General features: G+C 40.5%; 1 protein-coding gene across 2 annotated transcripts in view; it reads right to left on the bottom strand.

Annotated features, from left to right (window-relative positions):
- wnt7bb (wingless-type MMTV integration site family, member 7Bb) overlaps positions 1-21435 on the bottom strand; it is a 36009-nt gene extending 14574 nt beyond the window's left edge. The window contains exons 1-2 of one of the 2 annotated variants that reach the window (XM_010883903.3): positions 20895-21435; positions 11953-12179 (exon numbers count right to left, since the gene is read on the bottom strand). In XM_010883903.3, coding sequence (XP_010882205.1) covers positions 11953-12179; positions 20895-20971 — 304 coding nt within the window. In that variant the 5' untranslated portion in view covers positions 20972-21435. Of the gene's footprint in view, positions 1-11952; positions 12180-18903; positions 19604-20894 lie in introns of those variants that run through there. The other variant, XM_010883902.3, reaches the window with a different exon arrangement.
- Between the last annotated feature and the right edge of the window lie 1634 nt (positions 21436-23069).

Below are 23069 nucleotides of genomic sequence, written 5' to 3'. Positions count from 1 at the left end.
TGAAAAATGAAAGTTTCCACCAAGAGTCCCTGAACTGACCAAAGGTGAAAATATGAACCATTGTTTAGCAAGGATTCGGATCAAGAACATCAGGAGCTATTCTTTTAGAAATGTCTAATTGATGCCTACCCTCTGTGAGTAAATTTGGGAGCCGATTAACACTTGTTGCTGCTTCCATTGGAAGGGCTTTATTCTGTTACTGCAAGCATTTTGATGCTGTAGTTCTGGGTGTGATTCTTGATATGATTCGGGGTGTGATTCTTGATGTGATTCGGGGTGAGATTCAGGGTGTGATTCTTGATGTGATTCTTGATGTGATTCGGGGTGTGATTCTTGATGTGATTTGGGGCGTGATTCTTGATGTGTTTTGGGGTGAGATTCAGGGTGTGATTCTTGATGTGAATCGAGGCGTGATTCTTGATGTGATCCGGGGTGTGATTCTTGATGTGATTCGGGGTGTGATTCTTGATGTGATTCGGGTGTGATTCTTGATGTGATTCGGGGTGAGATTTGGGGTGTGATTCTTGACCACTGTTCTGGGTGCGATTCTCCAAAACCGTGTTGGAGATGTGTACTGTACTCCCTTGCCCTTGGGGAGCCCCTGCTTGCTGAACAGGCATGTGGTTTGTGAAAGAAAAAAAAGTCTAAAGAGGCAGCAGGCCCCAGAGTCCTGACAGGATTCCAGGAGAAACCACCCTGGGATAGCCTTGTATGCTGCCAGTGGAAAATTGGACTGACCAGAAAAACCTCAATGAACTTGGAACAGTCTGGGGAGAAGAATAGGGGAATATTAAACCAGATGTCTAATGGAGTTTAGTGGCAAGTGTCTGTGACAGTGTCCAAGATGGAAATGAAGGACGACTAGGAAGGCACAAGGGAGCAGGTACCAGTTAACATCCCATCGCCACGGATGGCGTCACCCCATATGAAGGAACGCACCCTGTACGTGGGTCGTGGGTGTGAGAGTGTGGCCTCTGCATCAGCTGACCACTGCCTAGCCTCCGCACGTTCGTCATGTTTTGCCATCCCAAATGGGCTCAAACATTTCTGGATGTGGTGGCCGGCCACTTTTACGCAAATCTGTGTTTAAAATGGAGGCGAGCGCACCACTAAACAAAACTCACATGACACAGCAATGGAGATTTACAACCTGAGAGAGTACAGGCAGTGCTGGGCTACACTAGCAACACCAGTGACCTCTCTGGCCTCAGCATCCATGCCACAGCAGGCCTTTGTTGATGTTGCTGACACAGGAAGAAAATTGGACACTAAAGGATCCAAGGGGGACACGTTGGGGTGAGTTGCCTTACAGACAACTGCCAGTACCGAGGTTACAGCAAGCCCCTGGTCTTCTGGTTAGCTCTTGTTTTGGCCTGGTCTTCTGGTCAGCTCCGGGCTAAGCTTTCTGGTCAGCTCCTTGTCTGGCCTGGTGTTTTGGTCAGCCCCTGACCTGGCCTGGTCTTCTGTTGTGCTCCTGACCTGGCCTGGTCTTCTGTTGTGCTCCTGATCTGGCCTGGTCATCTGGTCCGCTTCTGGTCTGGCCTGGTCTTCTGGTCATCTCCTGATCTGGCCTGGTCTTCTGGTCATCTCCTGATCTGGCCTGGTCTTCTAGTCATCTCCTGGTCTAGCCTGGTCTTTCCGTCAGATAGTAGTCTGGACAGTAGCCTGTATGGAAGCTGTATGGAAACACTACCATTATCCCTCTCTCTGCATTGGTCTGGCAATGAGCTGCCTCTGTAGACCCTGCATTTGTTTGAAGTTCTAGCGGGGGACAGACAATCAGACAGAATATAACAATGACTTCTAAACACAGCCCGGCACCTGCAAAAGACATGGGGAAAGCCTACAGATGTCGAAACTTAATTTGAGCTGGAAAATATGTGGATTATAATGAATGCACTTTTTTTTGGTGGGGGGGGTAAATGGGAAAGGAAAATACAGTCTGAAAGTGGGAATGACTCTTTAAAATTCCTTAAAACATAAAAAAAACACAACAAAAAATTATGAGGGTGCCATGGCTCCATGAGGTCGACTAGACAGAGCTCCTTTATGTTTTTACAGTGTTTAAACTGTTTTATTATGAATTCAAGTTTTTTTGTTGAAATCTTTCCTCTCTTTTTAGTTTTGAACAGACAAACATATTTCTCTGAACAAGAAATCATGGCAAAAATAGCTAGCACTGCAAACAAACTATTTAGCTAGCGTATTTAGATTTGAATAGATTAGCCAATTTTGGTTTTGTTTTAAATTGCATACGGTGCATGTAAGTGTGGACCCCCCCCCCCCCCCCCACCGACTACAGATGTTGAATACATTATCATCAATACATTATTTAGATATCCTGCTCCAGAGGAAAGATTTTGATGGCCCATGTATCTGATATGCAGGTATCTTGGACTTAATCCATTAAAGACAAAGAAGCCATGATGTACAGCACAAGTATAAGCATTACCTTAGGACAAAGAAAAAAGTGGCACCTGCTGGTAGCCACAAGGCGCTGCAGTTGGGCAGTTTGTTTCATTTTAGCCTGTGTTTATGTGCTTGAGCTTGCAACTTAACAGCAAACCAACATATGATAAGACATTGGCCTTTTAGAGTGTTTGGAAAGCACCACTCGGAAAAGGGTTGAGTATCATCCTAAAAAGGTAAGAAGACCGATTACTGTTACTAATCAGGAATCATTTTTTCCAATGATAACCAATGACATTTAGCAAAGACACTTGGGACTATGGGTAGAGTACAGTACAGTAGGTCCCAAAACTACAACGACACAGTAAAAGCTGGCAAAAAAGATCCTGCACCCAGTTATTTTGCAGTACTCTAGTGCTGTTACCCTGTCTGCAGGGCCCCATTACAGGAAAACCCCTGCTTTGTATACCAACCAATCTCTCTCGCTCTGTCTCTCTCTGTCTCGCTGTATCCGAGTTGACTAATGCCCTCAGTACTACTGTTTTCCGTTACGCTTTATGTACCGTTGCTATGAACATATGCTCTGAGCAAATTATAGACAAAGTTGTGGTCCGTGAGGTTTGCAGCGAGAGGAATTAGCGCAGCCATGTTCCTGTACAATAAAATAATATTGTTTTACCAGAACTACATACTGGAAGCACTCACATTGTACAGCGGCTATACTGCAATGCTAGGGCTGTCACACATTGTGCCGGTCAGAATAATAACACGTCTTAAGTTCGGGTCTATAGGACAATGATGAGGAGAGAAAGACTTAAGTTTTAATTGGAACCGAAAAAAGAGTAGGAAGGTACTCGGGCTCAATGATGTTGGGAGGTCAACCGATTTACCTCTGAGACGTGTATATTAGACATTCAGTTTGTACCCCGTTCAAGCCTATACTGTCTCCCATCGATCTTCCCCCAGGTAAGGATAAGGATTCTTGTGCAATGTTGACACTGTTAAAAATAAAAATGAGCCATAATCCATGAAACTCGTGGAAAATCCTATAATGAATCAGAACAATTTAAGACCTCATCTAAGCGAGTGACTCAAAGAGAGGTTCATTTCAGGTCATTGTTAGACGTTCTAGTCGAATACAGTTATTGTCCTCTGTGTCTCTGGATATCCGACATAACTCAACGACTCACTTCAGCCTCCCAGGATATCTGATCAGCCCGCCATGACCAACACGGAGACCTTACATTTTCAGATTGCCGTCTCGATAAGGGCCTAGAGCCTCTTTTAAATCTTCCTCCTCCAAACCTCTCTGCGCCGGTCCCTCTGCTCTCCTTAATGGTCAGCGGTGCTGTGATTGTTGGCACATATAAACGTGCACTGCCCTCCCTGCTCGTAGTGAATACAGTTGGCTCTGGGATTGTGTGGAACAAAGCGCACTTTGAGATTACTGCTGATCCTCTCACATCCTGTCCCCCCGCGTCTAGCGGCCTGGCGGACACAGACGGACACAGATCCCGGCGGACGATAACGCCACAAGGGTTATCACGCCCCCTCTGGCATCAGGGGCCCGAGGGGGTGGGGCTGGCCAGGCAAGCCCCTATCGGTAGTTGGCTACCGTATTTAGAGGAGACGGTAGAGGGGACCCCCATGATGTCTGGTTGGGGGGGGGGGATACATATAGCGAGAGAATGAGAGATAGCGAGAGTACATATCATCTGACACCTGATAAAGCTTGCAGATCCCCGGCCCACACTGTGGAGGTGTCGTGTGTGTCCCCCCCCCCCCGCCAGACTCTCCACATAGAAACAGCACAGTACCTGATAAACTCAGACCCCCCCCCCCCCCCCGAGAGAGAAGGCCAGAAGATTAGGTTCCGCCCACATGATGACCAAGTGCAAATCGCAAGATTTTATTGGGCCTCCACCCTGGCATGGTGTAACGAATAGGGTAATTCACAGGATATGGGTTGCCTGGCTAATGTCTGCTTTTGGAGCTCTGCATGTGCGTTACATTGTGGCACATTAAATCAATAGAGATACTATATCTATCCGCGATAGCGCTGTGGGCAGTATGATACCATATCAGTTTTCATTACAATTATTAGCTTTAGGGTAATATAGACAACAAGGTGAAGGAGAGACTCTTTAATAAGAGAGGATGGGGTGGTTGTGTTTTACAAAGGTGATTAATCACACGCCGGGAGAGTTAATCAGTGTTAAAGCACCCATTTGTCTGTCTTCGAAGGTATAATTAAAAAACATTGAACAGGAATAGGTTAGTTAAACACTTGGCTGTGTGATGGAATGTGTTAGAACGTTCAAACAGATGGGGCATCAAATCTTTACTCAACCAAGAATTTAATTTCTTGGTTTCACTCCCCAGCAGTCATGTTAAATGTAAAATATGGTGTGAGAAGATAAGCCAATAACTGCACACTGAGGGAAATACAGTACACTAACAATATTATATGTCCTGATCTACATTCAGTCCATTACTGACCAACTTATGGGGCAGAGATTCCTGAAAATCTGGAAAAAGTCCCCGTTAGAAACTCTTCTTTCTTCCACAAATATGTTCTACAACACATAAATATATATTTTGATATTCCAAAGTATCATCTATCACACCACAAAACAAATTCCAGGAAATGCAACCAATTGGATTAATTTCAACTCCATCAGACACAAGGAAAGGAAGCTCATTTTTAGATTAATTATCCAAAAAAATGTAAAGGTCAGGTTTGTTAAATTCTAAATAATAATTTCATTATTCAAAAGTCTAACATATCTCCAAATCAATTTGTATTGTGTCTTACAGAACTTTCTAAGAAATGGATAATAATAATCCTTATTTTTTTGTTCAACAATAAATTGATGTTAAAGATATTTTAAGGTGTTGACAAAAAAAGAAAAAAACATCTATCCAAACATATTTTAACCAAAACCTATATTATGTCTTAATCAATCAGGGAGAATAAGAGGCCATTTTAAGTTTCTGACCATGATCTTCGGAATATTGTTTAAATATGGTTCTACTTGTGTTTTTTTTATATCAAACATCAGATTTGAAGGTACTCTAATTACCAATGTATCTTCATTGAGTTTACTTGGCAATACTGAGTCAAAAGTGTTTTACTTGATAACCATTGATAGCTTTCTATATGACTAAAATAACCACATAATTGTGAGGAATGACATGGTAATGATTTCCTATGACTGTATTACCAATTAAGACATCATTTATTTGATCCCCTATTAGCCTCCCACGTGACAACACAATCGTAGCAGGTGCAGTGGCTGATAGTAGTCTTGCCAATAATTATTTGCTTGGATAATGCTATTTTGCAGCAACTGACAAACCATCATTTCAGGAAACACACACTGACTGAGGAACAAGAACCCAATCCAAGAAACATATGGATGATTGCACATTAATATTATCATACAAATCAATAGGAAAACACAATGTACACAAAACAGAGAAAATAGGCATTTCAACTAACCAGTGACAAATAAAAAATTACAAGTATCAAACATAGCATTATTCACCGTCTTCCGTGAAGACCACATTTTAAAATCAGCCCGTAATCACCTTGACTTATGGAGCGATGTGGTCTGTTGACAGTGACCATTCCCCCTCCCTGTCTGATCCGGGGGCAGGGGCGTGCTCTGTTTAGAGGACTAGCTGTTCGCATCTTCAGCTCCTGATCAAGTATCTGCCTGTCTAGAACCCTTTCCACTCAAGTGGCTTTCAATGAACCTGCTGACTTACACATCTTTTATCTGGCCAGACGTCTGTTTGGCTCGGCCAGCCCTGCACCCCTTCGCTTATATACCCCTCACCCTCGGGCGGTGTGGGAGTGAGAGAGCGCTTCACTGGGGAGATTAGAACGTTTTCTTTGGGTAGATGTTACTGTATCCATGGTGAGATCCCATGGTGAGATGATACTGGATTCCATATTGAGATTATACTGTGTTCTGTCGTGAGATGATAATGTGTTCTATGGTGAGATGATATTGTACACCATGGTGAGATGATACTGTATTCCATATTGAAATTATACTGTATTCTATGGTGAGATACTGTATTCTATGGTGAGAGAATGTTGTATTCTATTGGGAGATGATACTGTATTCCCTGTTGGGATGATACTGTATTATATGTGAAGATCATTCTGTATTATTTGTGGAGATGATACTGTATTATATGTGGAGAAATATATTATATTTTACAAATAGATATACAGTATTATATGGGGAGATTATATTGTATTCTATGGAAAGATGATACAGTACTATATGGGAAGATTATATTGTATTCTACGGAGAGATGATACTGTATAATATGGGAAGAATATATTGTATTCTACAGAGAAATTATACTGTATTATATGGGGAGGTGATACTGTATTATATAGGGAGATTATATTGAATTCTATGGAGAGATTATACTGTATTACATGGGGAGATTATATTGTATTCTACGGAGAGATGATACTGTATTATTTAGGGAGATTATATTGTATTTTATGGAGAGATTATACTGTATTACATGGGGAGATTATACTGTATTCTAAGGAGAGATGATACTGAATTATATGGGGAGATTATATTGTATTCTAAGGAGGGATGATACTGTATTATATGGGGAGATTATATTGTATTCTAAGGAGAGATGATACTGTATTATATGGGGAGATTATATTGTATTCTAAGGAGAGATGATACTGTATTATATGGGGAGATTATATTGTATTCTACAGAGAGATGATACTGTATTATATGGGGAGATTATATTGTATTCTAAGGAGAGATTATACTGTATTATATGGGGAGATTATATTGTATTCTACGGGGAGATTATACTGTATTATATGGGGAGATTATATTGTATTCTACGGAGAGATGATACTGCATTATATGGGGAGATTATATTGTATTCTAAGGAGAGATGATACTGTATTATATGGGGAGATTATATTGTATTCTAAGGAGAGATGATACTGTATTATATGGGGAGATTATATTGTATTCTAAGGAGAGATGATACTGTATTATATGGGGAGATTATATTGTATTCTAAGGAGAAATGATACTGTATTATATGGGGAGATTATATTGTATTCTAAGGAGAGATGATACTGTATTATATGGGAAGATTATATTGTATTCTAAGGAGAGATGATACTGTATTATATGGGGAGATTATATTGTATTCTAAGGAGAGATTATACTGTTTTATATGGGGAGATTATATTGTATTCTAAGGAGAGATGATACTGTATTATATGGGGAGATTATATTGTATTCTAAGGAGAGATGATACTGTATTATATGGGGAGGAGAAATAGAGACTAAACAACCCTCTCCCTTCCTGGACACCCTGTCAGCTCCCACGTCCATTTCTCATGCTGTCCATTTGCCTCCCAGCTGGTGGTGCCTTGGAGTGCCTCTCTCCAGAGTTTTACTCATGGAATCAGGCTCAAAGCCATATTTCAACTCACAGTCTGCCTGCCTGCCTGTTTGTCTGCCCGCCCGCCTGCTTGTCTGTCTGTCTATCTGCCTGTTGGCCTGTCTTCTGTCCACCTGCATGACTGCCTGCTTGTCTGTCTGTCTTTCTGCTGCCTTTCTTTCTGTCTGTCTGCTGCTGCTGTTTGCCTGCTTGATCTTCTGTATTTCTGTTGCCTGCCTGCGTGCCTGACTGTCTTGCTGCCAGTGTCTTTCTGTCTGTATCTGTTGTTTCTGTTAGTGAGAAAGTTGCAATGAGTGACAATGTAATGTAGGTCATCAAATGCAACAACATACTAGTCTGACAGCTTCTCTGTCCATGCCTTTTTTATTTGGATTACCACTACCTGGCCCAAAGATGTAGTGGATAGACTACTACTGGTAGTGGTAGTGGATAGACTACTACTGGTAGTGGTAGTGGATAGACTACTACTGGTAGTGGTAGTGGATAGACTACTACTTGCTTTGTCATTGAATCAAAGCATGTGTGTTGAGAAGTCCGGTCTTACAGATAGTTGCATTTTACTTCACTAGCCAAGTCCAGCACAGGCATTTAGTATTGCTATGAAATAATGGCAGCATTCCTTTCTCGTGCACAGAGATTTTCACCTGCCTCTGTGCTGAGTCCATTCTCCATTCTTGTGCAATGAGCCAGGGGCCAGAGTGATTGAACTTTTGCAATTTTTCACCGCTGAGCACAACAAGAACCTCTTTGAGATGAAAAGCATGAATCACTATGGTGACAAACTGGTTGGAAAGTTAAACAGAGAGTAACCAGAGCAGGGCAGTAATACGATGGGGCCAACATCTGCCTTTGATGGTGAGTGTAGCCGTTGAAAGGTGTCTGTTTTCATGCTATAATCACTAACGTCAAGTGCTCCGCTCCTCTGTTCAGGCTGAGACTGTTAAAAATGAGAGAGCTACGGCTCATGGGATGTCTCAGGTGCAGAAACTCCCCAGAACTGACCGTGTCCCATAAGATAACAGGGAACGTACAGACATCAATTCCAATTGAAGGTGACCAGCGAGCAAACAGACCAAAGCAGACAGATATTTTAAAACCGATATGGTGTTGACCTCCCCGATACGTGAAAAACAATAGCAAGAATTATGAATTATATCAACCCATCTATTATTATTATTATTACGCCCTATATCAAATCCTAGCAGCTGAGTTAGTATGGCTGTCTTGCCATTTATCCATGCTTTTTCCTCATTTCTGCTCAGCTAATACAACAATCTGCTATAAACAGCCCCTCGACGCCTCAATGATGGATCTGACTTCAATTATATTATTAACTGCTAATAGATGGCAATAGAATGTTAATAGAACACCCACTTCTGTAAGCAAGGGATAATTTGCTACATATTTGCTGGTCTCATTGTACAGATTGATGCCAATGTCATTCTGCTATGGCACATAAGAATGTTATTCAGTGCTAAGTAGCCTGTGTCCAGAAGAAGAAACATAGACATATTCTAATAACCAGCATTCAGTGTTCTCCAATGTGTCACTTAGAACATAACAGGAGAGTCAACGACTCTTTGCACAATAGCAGAACTGTTGAAGGACGTGACCGTAATGAGTTTGGTTTCATCCATGTTTCCATCCATCTTTTAAAGTCCCAAAGAGCTAACAGAGCTTCCAGTGTCAAGGAGCACTGCATTAGCCAACATCACCCTTTTTTCTACAATGATATTTACAGTATAATACAGAAATAAATATCAAATTACTGGCCCATTTCTGAAACAAAATCTTTCCTTGCATCAAGATAGTTCAGGGTTCTAAAATACTCAATAACCCAGCTATTAATGTGTGCTTTCTTGGAAACCTAATGTAATACCAGGGAACTGGGCCAAACTGACCGACTCCATCCCAATGCACCCAGCACAGAAAGAAAGCATTAGGCTTGCGGTTCCCTGATCTTTAACTCCTTAGAAAACTATGGCATCTCCCCAGAAATGTGACTGGATCATTGAAAATAGGAAAGGTTTAGTGTTCAAAATGTTGGGGGTTTTGAGGAAAAATGTCAGTAGAACAGGATTTGTTTTCCATGGTGTTGATTATGACAAGGTGTGAATTTGTCTGTTTGAGAGAATGGTAACACTAATGTAGGTTTCTTTTCCCCACAGCAAACAACCATCATATTATCCATACAAAGTTATTAAAGAACAAGGCTACACTAATTACACATAACTAATCACTCTCAAATCAAGCGACATAGAAAAAATGTGGAATGACAATAAGGACACTTTTTTACACTTCAGGAAGTTGAGATGCAGTAGTACTCCCATGATGTCCTAGTAGTGTACATGAAGAACCTTCGCTGAATCCGGAATGAATGGTCCTAGCCATCCAATTACCTTTTTCCTACAGTATTGACTTCACAAGCAATTGGCCCAAAGAGGTTCTGGTAGCAGCCAATCAGACTAACTAGTATAATTCAATATGTACCAGTAGCCATGGTCTAGCTCTGTTTCTGAGTGTAGTAAAACATCCCTGACTTGGCTTCAGTGAGGCGGCGAGATATTGACAATCCAGTACCAAGGAAACCTGTTTCATCTCCTGCCTCTTCTAGAATAGGCTATATCTCATGGGGAAGCAAAAAAATCTCTTTTACCTACTTGAGTAATGTGACTGGAGGCTTTGACCACTTAGTTGAATCTGATCACTGAATAATTAATCTATGTTTGCTAATAAATTACCTAAGATTTTTTAAGGGAATAAACGAAAAACTGTATACTCGGCATTCAGAAATTGGATACATTATCAGTAGATAATATAAAAAGGGGAACAAAGGATGCTGAACACAGAAGAAAATGAGACGAGATCCATTACAAAAGCGCCAGATTTACAACAAAGAGAAATGCTTTTAGAGGGGTTTGAGCTAAGTCAGCCGCCTCTAAAGAGCAGTGATTGTTAACAGAGCTATTGGATTAAATACATAGTCTAACCGCACTTTAACAGCAACAAAAAAATTCTAAATGAAAGGAAATGTAAAAGACCCTGTAAAAAAAAGAGCCATGCAATAGACATTTGTCAATAAATGTTTTTAAATGTCGATCTGCTCAAAGATCGTTCTGACTATAGGCGACACACATACACACACGCAAGCAAGCGAGCAATGGACACAACCGATTTCCTAATATTAACAACAGATGTGTACATCTATTTTGGTTCAACAACGTTCTCTGCAATAATACCATTAGTTGTCTCCTCATTTGCTATATCATTTTTCAACCATACTTTCCCCCATTAGACTTCAGTGCCTTTTCATAACCTTGGTGCAGCCAGCAATGTACTGCATGCTTTAAACTAGAAGTTCAATGCAAATCTTAAATGAAAAGAAAAAGACCAACCAGACTGAAATCTGTTGAAATGGTAACATGCAACGTTGTCTTGGGTTTGAGTGTACTTAATGCACTATGCAACTATTGCCAATGTGAATGGTTGTACAATAGAGTCCGTGACTGTGTGCAGTTAGTTGAAGTTTGACTCTGTGATGTGTGCAGCATGGGTTTGGCTTAGCCTTGTGAAAAGCCATGTTTCAGAAAGGCAAGGGGGGTCAAGGCTTGGAGTTCTAAGGCTACCCTTTGGAGAAGTTGGTGACATCCACAATTCAAAATGTAACCTATTTTCCATCATGGCTTCACTACTTTGTCAAAAACAATCACTGATGACAACCATGGCGATGTAGCCCTCCTTGTAAATAAAATTTGATGCAACTCCTCAGATTTATTTTTTATTTTTCCTTTTAGGAATCACAACTGACTCTTTTAGAAACATAGAACATTTAGGATGACATTTTGAAATGCGGAAGTGAAACAGCAACAGTCCACTAAGGTCAGTCATACAATTAGCTTATGTCAGCTAACATTGACATGTACATTATCCTAGCTGCTATTTAAACCTTAGTTGGCCTAATCATCACCAGATCGCTCTTGAAAGCTGTTACAAAGTTAACCCGTAGCGGAACATACATTCAAATCACAAGTCCTCCCACCTAAATGACCGGCCCAAGATGCCCTCACTGACCTACTCGCAGCTCCTGTCCGAAGACGGTTCTCTCCCCAAGGGCGGAGCAATTCCAGCGTCCATAGCGGAACTGGTACTGACACTCATTGATGCCCAGCTGGGCGCCCTCCCCCACCACGATGATGGCGTCCGGCCGGCTCTGGCAGATGGCCCGCTGGCGAGGGGCCAGCCCAGGGATCTTATTGCAGATGATGTTGGCACCCAAGGCCACCACGGAAGACAGGGCCCTATGGATAGGTGAGTAAACATGCACAAACAATTGGTCAGTGATACAGGAGGACATACGTCACATACGTTGAAACTTGAAGGGCAGTCTGTTGTCGCTCTGCAGTGTCTCACAAGATATCACCATTTGTGTGTCGGAGGTGAATCAAAGAGAGCATCTGAAACCAATATCTGCTTTGAAGCTGAAAAATAACACAGCGCGGCATGCTGACCCGGATCCCAGGCATTGATCTGACTTGTGATCGTAGCGAAATTTGTTGGGGCTTTGTGTTAATTGTTAGGTAACGTGGCTAGAATTGTTTCCAGGCGTGAGCGGAGAATTACTGGGCTTTCTGTGTGCCGGCTCAACCATGCCTTCAGTGTGTAACTGGGTTTCTGAAATGTAGGAATGGTTCTCAACTATAGCTGTGGGAGTAAAAAATTACTTTTAGGCCCCTGCATTTTGTTTTAATCAAAGTATATTCAGCCTAGTGATGCTGGTATGCTGTCATGTACTGTCTCTGGGAAGAAATATGCACAATCATCCTAAAACGTTCAGCAAAATAATCGAGAAACTTCTTAAGTAGCCAAATTGCATGGAACCAAACATGGGACTGGGTTTTTCTATTTGCCTTATCATGTAGTTTACCAATGAATCACTAAGTAATCTCAAAATACATATTGATTCAACTGGAATCTATACTGTAATAAAAGTGCACCCCTACACACTAGCTTACGAAGCACATCTTGAAATATGTTAATGACTCTTCATCAATAAAAAAACTTATCATGCACCCACAAGTGGTCAAAAGCTTTCTGCCACTACAAAGACTGTGGGGTGGAATTACAGCACCATTTGAAATACAGAAATAATTTTCCAGCCCACAACAATTTCCTACAATGAAGCTTTATTTGAAGCATGCTGCAGTAAAACGAATCAAGAGTCTTTTCCTGTTGATAATACCCAAGTTTCCGTTACAATGCGTGTTTGTAGAGCAATGCTACAGTGTGTCTGGCTAATATTCAAGGTTTCCGACAGCGGCTCTCCCGCATGTTGTTCTGCAACGTTTAAACCCGGATCAAGCAGTCATGTTAAGACACCTACAAGCTCATGCTCCTCGATGGCAGTTCTTTAGAACCACCGATCATCACCTTAGCAGATAATATCATTCCCATTCCAACCCCGGGTTTGGAACAGTCATGTACTAGAAAACAGACGGCTAAACAAATGGGGTTATTTCTCCAACAGTGTGTTTATGGCCTTTCAAACCCTGCAGATACATGCCTTTCAAACATGTCAGTAGACAAGGAGCCGTAAAAGAGCATGAAGGCGAATGCCAGCTTTGATGTATGACGTAGGCCTTCAAGGGCTTTACCACAAGCAGGGCAGGCTGATGCAGGCAAGTTGTGTGTCAGCGAAAATGACGGAGGGGCTGGGGGGGGTGGAGAGAGAGAGGGATAGAAGAGAGGAGAGAAAGTGGAAGAGAGAGGAGAAAGAGAGGAGAGAGAGAAAGAGGGAGAAACAGGAGATAGAAGGGTTGACTGCATTTGTGGATTCCCCTTCAAAAGGATTATGGAACAAAACCATACTACCCCTATGACTCGAAGAACAAAGCCAGTAAATGTTGATTGGAAATTGCTTATGACCAACCATGTTCCTCTTTGGTTGATTAGCTGTCTCCATACAAAAAATAAACCTTGAACGCAAAACCACATGACATGTTCAAATTAAACCATAACTGCAACAAGGCATGTTTCTCTGGCAAAACAGAGCTTTGTCTTATTCAGGCTCTTTGGTTCCTTGACCTTTGCAAAGATAAAATAATCACCATTACCAGGCATTGAGAATGAGGAACTTAATCAAAACCTGGCAAATGCCATTAGAAATCTCTAAAATGTAACTGAAAATCTCTGCTTCATTTACATCAATCAAAAAACAGAAATTGGGAAAAAAGTTGAAAATTTGGAAAAAGTATTTTTTTTTTTAAACTCAATTCCTCCTGTGTGTTAAAGACAGACCTTGCAGGGGCCTCAACCTCGTCCAGAGATGACCTGCACTCCTTACAGCCCTGCTTGCCAAGTCTACAACTTTCAGGGCTGCCACCACGCTCAGGTTGTTTCATGACAAAGTGCCTTTTGATATTTTAGGAAGAATGTTGCATTACCATTTCAACTGAAAAGGTTGTAATAATCAATTGCACTAATATACATTTGACCCCTAACAGGCTATCGATTGGAGGTATAACTTTGTAATGACAAGGGATATCAGCTCTGGTAGAATTGCATCTGAAAGATGAGACTCTAAATTTGTAATAAAGACATTGACGGGAATCTTAAAATGTATTCATTCAATGAGATATTTTGGAACACTTTGAGTTCTGCTGTCACACCAACATGATGCAGTGCTTCTCACCACTTTTGAACAATATGCTATAGACTATTTGTTCACTTCTTCTGCATCCCTTGATCCCAGTCGTTCATCTGTATGCTCAGCAGGATCAGAATCCCAGCTTTATTCTGTAAATAATAATCATGAATGCATCGGTTTATGAAATGTTGTGCTGTGTTCCACTTTTCCTGAATTTGGAGCCAAATTTAGCTTTTTCACTGAGGGATTCAGTGACTGATTAGGGATAGTAGCAGCAACGCCAAATCAGCTGTAGCTCCATAACTTTATCTGTTCAGGTTACCTCTATGCCAAATTTTGTGCTTTTATCACAAGCTTAGTTTTTTATATTGAACCCAATTGTTTTTAGCTTAGCATCACTAGCAAACAAAAAAAGCAAACATTTCAGAAGGGCACAAAAAAAACTCTAATGACTTTTTTACCCTCTGGGTCAGAATTAATACCATGTTGGTGCTTTTTCGGTTACATTAAGTACTTTAATAAAGTCTGCACTGAGAATTAATCTGATTGTTAATATGAATAAATGCTTTGAATACATGTCGTCACTTTTGCAACCCACTTTTGCTTAAAATGCTCCCAGTTTTCCACCACTATAATAAAACTGTAATTGATTGGGCTAAGTCATTTCTGAAGAAAGATTGTTATTTATTTGTTTTGATTTGTGTTTTTTTTCTGTTGAAACTTTGAATATCTAATTGTCAAAACAGGGTAAAAGGAAAGACCGTCCATCCTTGTTGTTGTCATTTTTAGTTTTTTTAGTGAACAGGTAAACCCCGTCATTCATAAATAGATTGGCAAGAGATTTTTAAGCAATTAATTTGTGAAGCTTGCATTTAATTGTACTCTGTCCCTTTTCTAAGCTCTTGAGATGCAAAAACATGTATGTCATTAATTTGAACATGTACTCTTCCAGAATGTATAAATTAGGTGGATTCAAACTTATTTAAAATCAAATTACACTTTTCATTAGGCTCCAAATTAGTGAATCAACCCCTTACTCTACTTGCAGTTCTAGATGCGCAATAACTCTGCCGTTGCTTAGAGAGATGTTGTAGCCTGTTTGAAAAGACAGAACGTGGTTGTCACAGGCATTGAAGAGGGTCAAGGGAGATGACAACCTAAAAAGAGTTTTAGTTGCGGTAGAATATACTAAAGGAGATGATGAATATCCAACAGCAAACATTTCCAGGCCAAGCCCTCACTATCACAGACGAAGAGGGAAGCCCATGTTCCTTCATGGCTATGTAGATTACACATCTTCCATGATGCAGAGAAGACGTGTCTGTCGTCCGACCTCCCAAAGAAACCCATTTGAAGCAATCTGTCATGTGGATGAAGGGTCTTGAAGAACAGGGCAGGGGAGGTAGGAGGGGACACATTTTTACACATCCACTTTCTTTTTGTTCATTTAGTCTCATTGGTGCATCTTTTCTAAATAATAGATGTTTTAATTCAATCTGTGAATGTATTAATTACCTAATCCAAAACAAATAATATTTGAAAATAATACTGAGTTATAAAGAATGCGTAACTATTTCTACCTCTGATTCCTTGATTACTACTAAAGAAAATCATAAAAATGCCTTTCCAACATCCTTGGTTGCTTGACAATACTATTAGTTTTCCATTTAAATGTGTGGTTCAGGTATTGCATGATGCCATTGTTTTTGGAGCACTGTAAATGCCTGCTCTAGAAACGTCAACAGGTGCTCTGGATTGCGTAATGCGATACAGGTAAAGTTGAACAGAAGACATTGCAAGGCATAGAATTCAAATCATATTGAACAATAATAACAGTAATAACTTTCCAAATCTCCCAGGTTAGCAACAATTCATGGTTCAACTCACTGACCTTGTTAAGCGATTATCAGGGCCTAATGGTTTTGCTTTTGTTCTCCTGGGTAATAATATCCTAGTCATTTCCACCTGCCATTTCACAGCAGCACTGTCTAACGTGGGCTTGCAAAAGCAAGAGACAATGCAAAACAGAGCATTCCTCAGTTAAGCTTTTAAATCCCTGCATCATCAAAGTGCACAAATGCATTTCTGGTGAAGACTGTGAGGCAGTTTTGGGCAGCTAAAGCTCTCAAACAGACGCAGATACAGAGGAGCTTCAAAGCCAGGTCAATTTGAATATTAATTGGTGAAATAAAATATGCAATGCTATCAGGCTGTATTAACTCTTTACTGGGCTAAACACAATTGGATGATTTTGCAGGCACAGATCAAGGCTAGTCTATAAATAAAAACTCAAGCTCAAGGGAGAAGTCTGTTAAGATTGATTTTTGTGTGCTAGACTAGACTAAATCTGTGTTCACGAAACCGGCCTCTTATGTACCGAGCAAGTCCAGGGATTTCCACAGTATACAGTATAGTTTATGCAACGCTCCAAAGCTAAATTACCTACCCAAACCTTCCATGAGATTAGGTGACTTCAATGACAAGAGTACACTAGAAGGGGAGAAAGGCATGACCTGAACAGGGGCAGTTTCTTCACAGTGAAACAAACACAATTGCGTGTGCACACATCTATTTCATCAGAGTGAATGCCCTTTCATGTGACACAGTATTAGGCTCACAGGTATGTTTCACAGACAAATAAGATGTCAGCCACAATTGTCTCATAAGGCAGATAATTAAAGTGGATTTTACAGTATTTGGTGAGTTTTGTCAAATGTGCTTCCAGGAAAATTCCTGTTAAAATACAAACAAAACCACTCTTCAAGATGGTAGAAATTCAAGATATATCAATTGATATATCTTGATCAAGTTAGCTATAGCATATTTGTAGGCAATATAAACAAATATAACAACAGTGCAGCAAATTTTAAAGGTCTCACTCATCTTTAATGTTTCTAGGATTTACATTGTATTGACTAATAATTTTTCCGTTGCCTATTTCTAACTCTTCACGTAAAAAATATATAACACTGGTCATATCTGAAGACGTGGTGTGATTACCGCATGCTGCTTAAAAGGAAAGATTCACTCGACATTTGTGCATTCCTTAAAGGAATGGTGGCGTGTTCTGACTAATACCTCTGTCTGTGGAAGAGTAGTTTGCCACCCATGCAGTTCACTAAATTTCACTGCGAGCAGAACACGCATTTAGCTGCACATAATGAGAGGAAGGAGCGCTTTGGAGGATGGAGAGCCCATTCCTCGGGTTTTCTAATTCCGCTTTAAAAACATCCTCATCCCTAAAACCTATTTCAAGTGCTCAACTGTAATAAAGCACGTTTGAATTATCAAGACAAACAATGGTATGTAGTTTCTAATGTGCAAACCAATACTAAACATAGAGTGTGGCCCCTTTTTAACTGCAACCATAAACCACATCTATTTTAATATTAAGCTTAGGGTCTCCAGCACCGTGATGGATACAAAGTATGGTTCGGTAATTATTTCTTAGTCAAAATAAAGTGATCTCCTGTCTGAACAACTCGTTCTTTTAATTATATGCTACAATTATGACCATGTGTCAATCATGTGCATGTCAGTAGACCGATGTTTTACAGCTACGTTTCCAGATGTGGCTTTAAATTATAACTTGGTAGATCTGCATAAGACTATGGTGATGTAATGCATAAAGCCTAATCCCGCTCCGCGAGTTGTGACAGTTCATATACCGTTGGGGTTTGTTGACGCAGCGCGAAATGATTAAACGTTCCCCTTTTTCATTCAATTGTCTTGAACTTCTCTGCCACTCTGTGGCCAAATGAAACTGTGTTCCACCGTCATTGTTGCAACGGATTTGTATCATAAAAAACAACGGACTTAACAAATACTGCAGTAATATTACTTTATTCGAAGCATCAAGTCTTGTTGCAACCTGCAGATAAAACTGGACGTCACGTAATCTACTTATAACTTCCTCCGCTATTTCCCACGTGGACCGGAGGTATGCACCACATACCTGAAGCAGATGCTTTAATAACGAATTTATTTCGAATACGCTCAAAGGTACGCAAATAGTATAAAACACAATTGAATATGGGGAAATAATCAGTCAAATGTATTGGGTAAAATGCTAATCCAGTCGCAAAAGCGCCGATATGGATTTTTTTGCTCTAGTTTATAATATTAAAGCATGATATAGGAATTATTTTACATTAACGTGTACATTATTTGGATTATGTTAGAATGTGCATTGTTGAAGCAAATATCCATCGTACATATGGTATACCGTAGCCAACGACCTGCGCTCATCTTTCAGATACAGATTTAACAATAGAATGATTCATCATGTACATATATTTGAAACATGTAATTCCGTATCTGTCTAAACACAAAGTCACACTACTAAGATGATTAAGGGGCCCGGTTATTTGGTAACTTACAGGTAGCTCCCACTCGTAAGGATGAGGAATATCTGTGGATAGTAGACTGACAGCAGTACACTGCGCGACGAGAAGATGATCATGATGACATTGAACAAAAGTCCGCTTTCTGGTAGAGCAAGAAAAGTAGTTGGATAAACTCCTTTTTAATTCCTTTAAGTCGCGCGTTTTAGTTCCCGTTTTCTCCAAAATCAAAGGGCTGACTCCCGGTTTAGTGCGATGCGTCTGCGGTGCTATGCAGCTCCTAGCTCCCAGTCCCAGGGCCGAAAGTGTGCAGCGGGCGCGGAGATTGGCTCTGTCATCTCTCAGCGGTATAGGCAGTTACAGAGTGTGGTTCCCGTACTGGAATGATGATGGTTTTAGGGATTTTGGATGGCAGAAAAGTGCCTTTCTCCATTCTCATGAGAGTCGTGTCAGCCATTGGGCAGAGAGAGACACTGCTATCCGCCCACTTCTGCGCCACAGTAGGACAATAGTGTGACAGTGATCCGCTGATCCCTGGACAGGGCTGCCTTTCATTCATCAAATCAGACCCAAAAGTAAACAAACACTGCAGCACTCATTGCCTTTTCATCTTCATGATTAATGTTACACAGACAAACATTATCACGCTGGAAAATGTATGTGTGTAACGTGCATAAAGCAACTATATTTTATTTGTATCCAATGCAAATGTCAAATGTGAATATTGATTTATGTCAATATGTGAATAACCTAATACGTAACGGTATAAATGATCAGTTGTATGATGCATTATTAATGGATTTACCCTATCATTTAAAGACAAGGCTACTGCAGGTTTTAGCACTCCGGATCTCCAGGGTGATCTTGGCGTTGAACCAGGAGAGTGAAAGGTTCTGTCTGCACCATCGCTTCAGCACAACGTGATGTCACTCGTCACCGGCAGACTCTCGTCATTGTGCGTGAAGAGGGTATCATGAAAGATTTTCCCAGGCTAAAGAAAAGGGTAGTAAGCGCGTGGAATGACCTAACTGGTTTGGCTTGATTAAACCCTGAGATATCTAGTGATGCTTCACTTGTTTTGATTTTTTTCTTTATTCGAACGCTTAAGACGTGAACACTCGAGGACGTTACCGGTTCGGCCTATTTCACTATAGGCTCGTTAAAGACATGGAAAGGTGGGCTTACAGCATGGGACACACCGGGGATTACACCTGGTGTTGTTTTTTGGATACTATGCATTATTGGATGATGTGCAACACTAGTCCGAAGGAAAACAGGGTCATCAGCTTAATGCTCTACTGTTGTTAATACATCCTAACGTAAGGCTTTTCGTATGCAATTAACATTGATTTATCACAGCAACCTAGAACACACCATTGGGGTGGCTAACTTGCAGACAACCCAGGCCTACAAAAGGGACATTTAGACTAAATGATCAAACGTAGCTTATATTTATATCTTTATATGTATGTACAAATATGGCATATCCTGGGTATTACACGGGGAAAAAAGCAGATGATGCATGGAATCCCATTTAGCTTTGTATAGAAACAGTTTTTCTGTCTTTTATGCTTCAAGGTGAACTATGGCAAAACAGGTAAAAACTGTCTGGGTCGTGGAATGTGGAAATACAACTCAGCCAGGCTGCCGCTATTGATGAAGGTATGTAGCAGTGTGCCGGAGCCCGGCGGAGACAGACGGCGTGTCAAATTATCTATAGAGCGAGAAAACCAAACATACTCAGAAAACATAACTGAGACTGGATATGTAATAACGTTATAATTGTCAACCCCCCCCCCCCCCCAAAAAAAATACACCGATTAGGTTGAGCAGAATATTTCCGGATAGTTATGAATGTAATATTACTTCCATGCAATGACGGTGGGATTATAATGTTTTTAGGTCAAAGGGGCAGGTGCCTTCAAAAAATCCATAGCCAACATGTAAACGTCTATATTAAAAACAATAATACCGATAGGAAGGTAAAGTCAACATATTAACAGTTGCATTATATATATTAGACTTACCCAAGCCTTAAGTAGATGATGCCAAAGCACAAGAAGACGTGAAAACTCCACCTTTGGAGGGGTCTGTGCATGATCATAACCGCTGCTGGGACGGGCCATTCACTAAAATGAAGTGGTCATTCTTGCGTTTACATTGGCAACAGTACCTAACCCTTCCAGGTGCAGATGTAACTTCTGTTTTCGAAAATGTCAAATCTAAACGCTTTTGAAATATTTTGCCGTCTAAAATCCATGGTCAACGGATCACAGGTGAGACGAGTGATGGTGATCCAAAACGTGGTTGTTAAGAGTTCGAAAACGAAACACTTATGATTGAGATGGGCTCGAGGAGTTCTTATATTTCGTCATTTGCATCAAAGTAGGACAAGTTATGTATTCTCACTTATTCTTGCGTGCGCCAGGTACATTTACACCAAGTGCAAATTCGTCCTTTTCGATAGAGTATCGTCTCAATTGAGGCCGTGACAAATCGATTGCAGCTCCTCTCCTTTGACGACATCTTAAATTCTTTCCATGTAGCTGCAGGTATTCTAATACAGGTAACAAAAGCCCTATCCACGCCTCCTCTTAGGCTGGTATGGATAAGCAGGGGATGGGATGGGCTTCGGGGCTGAGCTGAACACGTGCAGTTGTTGTAGAGCTACACTAACACAGAGAGAGAAACGAACCTAAACTTCCTTATATAGGCTATTTGAGATTGCAAGTTTGGGTATTGCCCAACAGGAGATACCCTCAAGTAGCAGCCAATTAATGGTAGAGATTAGTCCATGTAGTAGCTTAAATTATGAGTGGTGAATGACAGTATCTGGTGGCATTTATGTCGTAACTTAACCGATAACATATTATACCCAACGACCACCAGTTAAGACAATACTTTAGACAATATTTTAAGCTCATTAGTGAAATTATGAATAAAAAAAATTCTGACAACGTCTCATTTTCAACAAATAGGCGATACATGTATCAGCTATTACGAATTAGTTTTAAAATATAATATAAATTGGTCAGTAGGCTATACTTAGTCAAGAGGACCATAACTTCAAGATGCGCACATCTAGATCCTTTTCCTTGGACGTCTGTCCCCTTTTGTCCCCTTCTGCTGTATCATGCTCCCCCTGGTGGCTACTATAAACAACTGACGTCTTATGTCTTAAACACAGGACTCGCTTACCCACACATACACGCGCATTTGCCTGTACCCACGCTTGAATGCATGGATGTAAAATCAAAGAGCGATGTAAAATTTTAAAACAAGTATTTTTTTTCGTGTCTACGCGCGCAACACTGGTAAAATGAGCTGACACATCGACATTATGTAGGGCTTTTAACATCTGGCATTTTGAAATATCTAGGGCAAACTTATAGGCCTAGGCCACGATAGTGTGGATAGTTTAACTTACAAAGGCAATATTTAAATTGCATGGTTCGTGAGTGCATTGGTTATCATAGACTAGAGAATTTAGTGTGACTTTGTGGAAATATAATTAGAGGAATTATTCATGCAACACGATTTGTAAACGTATTTTAAAAGACAGGCTTGTATTAGATTGAATATTGAAATTAATAGGCCTAGCTAACTTAGTCTACCTGTCTAGATTTGGGAGATTTAGACCATACAGTAGCATATGCAGGCTCGCCATCTAGAAACATCGATATTTTAAAAAACGGTTGGCTACGTTGTTACAAGGAAAGAAACGAAATGTTGTTCTTCATTAAACGGCTCATAATCTATTTATAGTTTGTACACCATAATTGTTTAACGTACGTGGTCAATATGGATTAGTAGAGCTGTTTTGCTATCAGAACTAGGATAGATAAGCAAAGACCAGTACAGCCTACAGTTACGCGTCTTATGTGTTAAATCAAAAGAAAATTTCAGAATTGAGTATGCATTAACGTGTATTAACGCTCGTCTACGGATACATGTCATCTCACATCTTGTGTGTGGTTATTTCCTGGCAAAGCACATTCTGGCGTTGATGCGCTTATAGAACGGATGCTAAACAAAATAGTCACGAGACTGCGGTCATATTCTAACGTTAACGTTTCTCCGAACACTCCCTTGACATGTGGCCATGTTATTGCGCCAGATAAAACAAATAGACCCTGTTATTTGCACTTTTTCATCATTTTGGGGGGGTTTGCATTTTAAACAAAGAGCCGTTCGGGATCCAA

This window comes from Esox lucius, chromosome 19 (assembly GCF_011004845.1).
Source record: "Esox lucius isolate fEsoLuc1 chromosome 19, fEsoLuc1.pri, whole genome shotgun sequence".
Classification (NCBI taxonomy): Eukaryota; Metazoa; Chordata; class Actinopteri; order Esociformes; family Esocidae; genus Esox; species Esox lucius.
This window is presented reverse-complemented; position numbering and strand designations above follow the sequence as displayed.